The sequence below is a fragment of the Alligator sinensis genome, unplaced genomic scaffold (assembly GCF_000455745.1).
Source record: "Alligator sinensis unplaced genomic scaffold, ASM45574v1 scaffold737_1, whole genome shotgun sequence".
Taxonomy (NCBI): domain Eukaryota; kingdom Metazoa; phylum Chordata; order Crocodylia; family Alligatoridae; genus Alligator; species Alligator sinensis.
Genome location: NW_005841930.1, coordinates 2,672,385 through 2,679,088, shown reverse-complemented (window position 1 = coordinate 2,679,088; position 6,704 = coordinate 2,672,385). Strand labels below are relative to the sequence as shown.

The window sequence follows — 6,704 nt, the reverse complement described above, 5'->3', positions numbered from 1 at the left end:
AAAGAGAAGCATAGAGGAAAGCAAGATCCCAAATGCAAGGCCCATTGGTGTTAATTATGGCTAATGCATGAAAAAGCAGTCTGAAAAGAGTTGTAATCCTGTGCATAGGGCCTTGTCATGCACAGAGGCTGCACTAGGACCAGAGAAGTGCACATAGGAACTTTACACTGCATTTGTGCACACACCCCTGGATCTGTCATCTCAGCAACTCAGTCTGTCACAGCCGTACTGATAGCACTGTTGTCATATGAGAGAAAGCATTCCCCGTCCAGGAGGAAAGGTGATGCCAAGCGCTTTCCCCCCCATATGGATATAATCTATAAACTGATGTACAACTATACAGATTACTTCAGCCATCTTTAATATGTAGCCAGTCCTCAAGTTTTTTAAATAGCATACAAGTTTAATTGCACATAGTAGATGGCAGCTAATCTGTTAAAATATTAAAAACCATAGCTGAAAAGTTCAATGCATGATTTAAGTTTTGTAATTCGTTATGCTCACACCCTTTTGCATTTAGCAATAAAAGACAGAACAGTATTCATGTTACAATATTTTAAGGTAAAATAACACCTAATCATTAAAAACGATTTTGGAAATGTACTTACCAAAAGGAAAACTTTACTGTCAGGCTTGACCTTGTGTTTCTCCATGTATTTTATGAGGCTACTATTGGCATATCTGGAAAATTGCCAAGCAAAAACATTTCATAAGTAACAGAGTATAAGACTCAGGAAATGTAGCAGGCAGTAAAGAAAACTCATATTAACTAAAAGAGATTCCCTTTGTATTACATTTGCTAGCAGATATAATGTCTTATCTATAACCTGTCATTTCCTCTGTTCTGTAAAGCATGAATACGTGTCCTAACTTTTGTTCTTGGTACTTATAAACTGTGAGTATTTATTACAATAGAATATATAACTGCACTGCCTCAGACAGGCACAGTGATTCCAACAGTGTGGCTGTTCTGTGATCATTTGATACCTGAGTGCTTGTTGCAATCGCTTCTCTTAGTTGGCTGGGAAATAGCTTAACCTTTTTGCAATAAAAACACTATGTGGAATTTTAGTATCCACTCAGATCAAAATACAGGAAATCCTCACTTAACGTCCTTCTGGTTGACATTGTTTTGTTATTACGTCGCTGATCTATTAGAGAACATACTCGTTTAAAGTCGCACAAAGTTCGGTTATAATGTTGTCTGGCTGCCGCCTGCTAGTAGGTAACTACTGTGACATAACTGGATTCACTTAACATTGTTTTGCTTAAAGTCACATTTTTCAAGAACATAACTACGGCATTAAGCGAAGAGTAGCTGCATGTGGAATATATATCTTGCTTTTAATATGCAGATATCAGGTATAATTATTATTTGACAGTGATAAACTTGATGCACAGAAAAGCTCTTATGATTTGTCTAAGGTCACTGTCATGATACGGCCTCCCCAGGGATGGCTGTGATGTCCCTAGAGCCCCATGACTGTCAGCTCTGCCCTATGGGCGCGTACGAATCTCACCTGCCACGTCTTGCTGGTTTAAACAATGAAATTGGGAGGCTGCCCTCAGGTTGCTGCTCGATCACAGTCCTGACAGACTCCTCTAAACGCTGTAGGTTGTTGGACCCTTTACTGGGTCCCACACTCAGGTGGTGTCTTATGATACCCCCCAAGCCTTATGAGCTAGATGCGTGGCTCCAAAACCTCCCCTTTACCACACCCCATACCTCGCAGATGGTATTAGATGTCCCTTTTTATGAGACCTCCATCTAGCTTGGCCTCCTGTCATCGCACACTCTGGCGCTGGGCTCTCCGCAGCCCTGTCTCCACGCCCTCTCTGGCGCTGGGCTCTCCGCACTGCAGTGTGCCCCAATGAGACCTCCTCCTCCCCAATAGCCTCAGCCTGGTCCACCAGTTTAAATAACAACAGAACACACAAGCCCCTGGGCTACAACACAACAATAACATAGGTCCACACTCTATCCCTTTTAAGAAGGCAAGATTCTCTCTCAGTTTAAAGGGTCTCCTCCCCACCAGCATTTACGAGCTCCTATAGCCCCTTAATCCTACCAGCATCACAACAGGCAGTCAAGCATTTCCAAGTAGCTTCCTCTATGAGCTCCTTCCCCCTTGGCTGCTGCCAGAGAACTAACCCTCTAGTCCCAGCCCTGGGGTTTATGTGTGCCCAGGGTCCTGCCTTCTTCCCATCAGCTGACCAGGTGCAGGCTAATTCCCTCATTAGCCAGCTGCCACGGCAACCTGCACCTGTAGGGGTTATGCCTGGCTCCTAGGGCCCTCTCTCTAGGCAGTTTCTGCCCTTAAAGGAGCATGCACACCTTAGTGCCCTGCGACAGTCGCATAGTGGATCCGTGGCAAAATTGGAAGAAGAACTACATTTCCCAAAGGCTGGTCTTGAGCTTTATCGATGTCTGTGTTGCGCTTTGTGCCCTTGCCCTCCCTTTTCTACAAAACAGGACAATCTGATTAACTGAGCTAACAGTCGCATGATAAATTTAGAGGACACTAATCAAAACAATATTCTTCCAAAACCTAAACAAGACTTAAGATACCGTATTTTCTTATATGCAACACACCCTTTGTTTCTGTAAATCATAATTAAGAATAAAGGATTTTACTAGAGTCGTGATTGTATACAGCAAGAACAGAACCTAATCTTCAGGTGACTCATCCTCCCTTTCCTGCTCAACTAAAACTAAAACTAAAACCTAGCTACTGTTGAAGACTGGTGTCTATGGATGGATCTATGTTTTTGCAAAAAGAGATAAAGAATCTCCAAGACTGTGAACTAGGGGGAGAGAGACCAGGAGCAGCTAGCAGACAGCAAAATTGCCCTAAGAAGGGTTTGCCTGATTAGTGAAACACCAAGACTATTAAAAAGGGAAGACAATCATTAACACCTGTGGAGTGAAGAACAATGAGCCATTAAATCAACTGAATCCTCAGCTGCCTGAACAGTAATGCCACAGCTACTGCAGTGTGAAGCAGAAATCAAGACAAGGTACTTTTATCCTGGGCAGAAAATCAGCTTCTCCACTTAATACACATACCCCAAATTTGGGGGACTGATTTTTGGGAAAAAGGTGCATGTCACGTGCAAAAAAATATGGTACCAGAAGCCAACTTCTAGTGATAATTTTTGTATATCTGCTACATACAGTTCTTAATACCTGTATGTGGTATAATCACTTACGTTGTTCTCCTAAAGTCTTTTTGAAGTGTGGGATATTCTGGCATCTTCCTTATATCTTCCCAGTCTTTATCTTAGAAAAGAAAAAGCAATTGGGCAGTTTAAAATGTAGAATAAGCAATACGCTGTACACAAACTAGTATTTGTTTGAAAATGTCTATTACTTGTTCAATATTATTGTTCTGCAATTCCCAATGCTTCCTTGTGCAGAGCTTCCAAATCCATCATACTGCCAATTTTCATACAGCTATTCAAAACAGCAAGTCATTTCCTTTTTGCTGAAATCCTGCTCAAAGGCTTTATGGCTGACCTTAAAAGTAAATTACCTGCAGGGAATCCCATTACGCTGAAAATGCGATCTAGCTGATCATGATGAAAAGGATTACTTGTTTTGATGTCTTCCTGACGACAGTGAAAAATAGGTTCTGAAGTCAATAGTTCAGCAAATATGCAGCCAATTGCCCATATATCTAGAAGAGATGGAAGATCATTTATGTGAATTCACTGAATTCTATCAGCCTGGTCTCAATTACAACATAAATATGGCCTCAACATCTCACAGTGAAATTCATTATAAAACCAAAGCTTTTAAAGCATTAAATAAACTAATATATATCTATATATATCTATATATATATATAGATATATATAGATGTTGAGGTTAGGAAAATAAAAATGATGGAAAACAGAGTATAGATCCATGCTTGATTTTAGAAGCTGGACTAGCTGATCCAGGAAGCTTTTTTCAACTTCCTTGTTTCTGATTACCTGAACACTTCAATCAACTTTTTCCTATTTTAAGAAGTGCAAGGATAAAATATTTATTTAACTACAGACTAGTTCACTAAATTCATGACAACTAACCTTTAATAAGATACCTGAAGCCACAGAATATAACAATATACAAATCAAACCTGATCAATACTATATGGACTATGTTCTAAAGATTATATGATGCCTTGTGGAAAACTAAAAAATGCATCATGCCAAAATATTTTTCCTATAGAAGGGCTATTAGATCAATGATTCCCGAAGAGTGTGCTACATTGTGCAGTGAGCTCAGAGGTGCGCTGCAAAAAAATGACACTTTTCTTTCTTTTTTGGGGGGGATTTTAAACAGGGCCGGCATGGCCATGTCCCCCAGACAAGGGCAGAATGCAGCAGCAGCTTGAAGATATCCAGTCCTGGCACAACTTCCCCACAACTGGAATTTGGTGGGGGGCGGGCTGGGAGAAGCAGTGGCAGCACTGGGACTGGATGTCTGGAAACTACCGCTGCCTCACCCTGCCTGCACCTTGGGGATATGGTTATGCCATGCTCTGTTGTGCCCCGCTCTTCATGTTCGATGTGGGCCTCCCTCTAGTCCCAGGTCCAGCTGATTGTGGGCAGCCTAGAGAGCTCTGACCCAGCCCTGGCCCTCTGGGGAGCCCTTGTCAACAAGTGTCCCTATGCCCCACTCCCAAACCCAACTATGCCTGTGCCCCGCAACTTCCCAGAGCAGCACAGAGTTTGTTTATAACCTCCCACCTCAGTCCTGGGGCACACAGCAAAGTGGCTCCATGCACCCTGTCAGAGATGCTGCTGCCCCAGTTCAGCCTGACACCATTTCCCCTGAGGAAAGCTTTCTCCATGTTTGCATTGCTGTCACTGGTTCCAGCCCCTCCACTTCCCAGCTACAGTGTGTGCACAGCTTCTAGTCCTTGGGGAGCTGCAGCAAGACCAGACATCTGCAAACTGAATTTGTGTGTCATCACCACTTTTCACCACTCCCCTTTCAAGGCGTAAGAGTGACGTGTGCTGCCAATTTTAATCCAGAAAAAAGCATGCCTGTATCATAAGTTTGGGAAACACTCTAATAGGTCATCCAAGTCTCGCTCTTTGTCCATCCAACACTGTTCTTTTCTGATGTTTAGTTTTCTAAGTCCCAAATAATAGGATTTCCCACACTTTTTTCAAGAAATACAATTCCCCCATAATTCACTATCAGACTTTCTCCCTGATGATTAGCCTGTTTTCCCTTTCATAATTTCACCTCATTACTTCTTGGCAGAGCAGAGCACGTTATAAGCATTATATCACTTTCTCAAGATTTATCATGAGTTTTTTTATTACCAGGAGTATTTGCATGAAAACAAGATTTTAGGTACTTAAGATTTTATCTGCTCTGGCAGTGGGTACAGATTGGTAGTCACGTCATTTCTATATGGAACTAGTGAAGAGACTTGAATCATTTTGCCTTACACCAGCAAAACTTTTAACTCACAAAGTAAAATATACAGTGATCTCCTTTTGGTAGCAAAGATGAACTCCTCACACATTTCACATCAAATTTTGGCTCCTGACTCCCTCCTGCCCCCCAGGAGCTAGACTGGGTGGGAGAAAGATTACATCTGAGGATAGATTCAAAGTTCCTGGATCTCTCTGATATGAATTAACATAGAAAGCACATCTGTCCTATCCTCTTGGCTTCACAAAGTTGTCAACATGACATTGGCACTCTCTCTAGAATAAAAATGTATTTTTAACTATACCCAAGTTAATAAATTCAGGTCAATGTTTCATTGACTCAAGCAGCACACCAGACACCAGCATATATTCATTATGATGCTTTTCAGTCCTTACATTCATAAAGATGAAAAAATAATAATTACTAAATTGAGTTTGTTATGCTTCTTGCTCGACTTCCTTCAAGTTCAGGGTATATAAAACTATCCCCCGGAATACTTATTAAAACTACAGAAATCTGGAGTTTTCAGTTTTTATATAATCAGAGATTAAGTGGCTGGAATAAGCCACATGGCTTGCAGTCCAAGTAAACCAGGATTTTACAATAATCCTTAACTATTATGTAACCTACTCTTAAACAAATCCTTGGGAGGTCCTATAATTGGCCTTTGTACTAGGACTTTTTTTCTTTCAGATACTTCTATTCGGCAGGCTTTAAACTAGGCTCGTCGGGGGAAGCTGTGGACCACCAAACCATGTGGCACCCACAAGGACAGCCCAGCCTGAAGAAGGAGAACATTGGGAACCTGCAAGCCATGGGGCGGCCAACAGTACAGCACAGGTAAACAACAAGAAGGTAAGAAATAAGGGGCCCCTTGGGATTCGGAGCGGGGGGGCAGCAAAGGCACCAGTCACAGGGCTCAAGTGCCTATATACTAATGCTAGGAGCATGGGGAACAAGCAGGATGAACTAGCGCTCCTGCTTGCAGAAAACACCTATGACTTAGCAGGGCTAACAGAAACCTAGTGGGATTCATCCCACGACTGGGCGGTACATATTGAGGGTTATAGGCTGTACAGAAAGGACAGGGTGGGGAAGAAAGGGGGAGGGGTTGCGCTCTATGTCAATGAGCAATATACATCGACCCTCATCAAGACGGAATCGAAGGATGAGGAAGTAAAAGGATTGTGGGTTAAGTTACATGGGGGGCAAGGAGAAAGGGATTTGGTGGTAGGGGTCTGCTACAGACCCCCACACCAAGGGGAAGAAC

At 42.3% G+C, this 6,704-nt stretch overlaps 1 protein-coding gene and 1 long non-coding RNA gene across 6 annotated transcripts in view; one reads left to right on the top strand and one right to left on the bottom strand.

The window, feature by feature from the left end:
• The window catches only part of CDK19 (cyclin dependent kinase 19), a 226,640-nt gene that overhangs the window by 40,257 nt on the left and 179,679 nt on the right, over positions 1-6,704 (bottom strand). For all 5 annotated transcript variants that reach the window (XM_025198850.1, XM_025198849.1, XM_025198845.1 and 2 more), the window contains 3 exons: positions 3,534-3,677; positions 3,211-3,280; positions 609-681 (listed from right to left, as the gene is read on the bottom strand). In XM_025198850.1, coding sequence (XP_025054635.1) covers positions 609-681; positions 3,211-3,280; positions 3,534-3,677 — 287 coding nt within the window. The remainder of the gene's footprint in view (positions 1-608; positions 682-3,210; positions 3,281-3,533; positions 3,678-6,704) is intronic.
• Positions 6,229-6,704, top strand: part of LOC112549565 — a 21,889-nt gene continuing 21,413 nt past the window's right edge. Inside the window, exon 1 of the long non-coding RNA XR_003093026.1 lies at positions 6,229-6,289. This is a non-coding gene — a long non-coding RNA (uncharacterized LOC112549565). The remainder of the gene's footprint in view (positions 6,290-6,704) is intronic.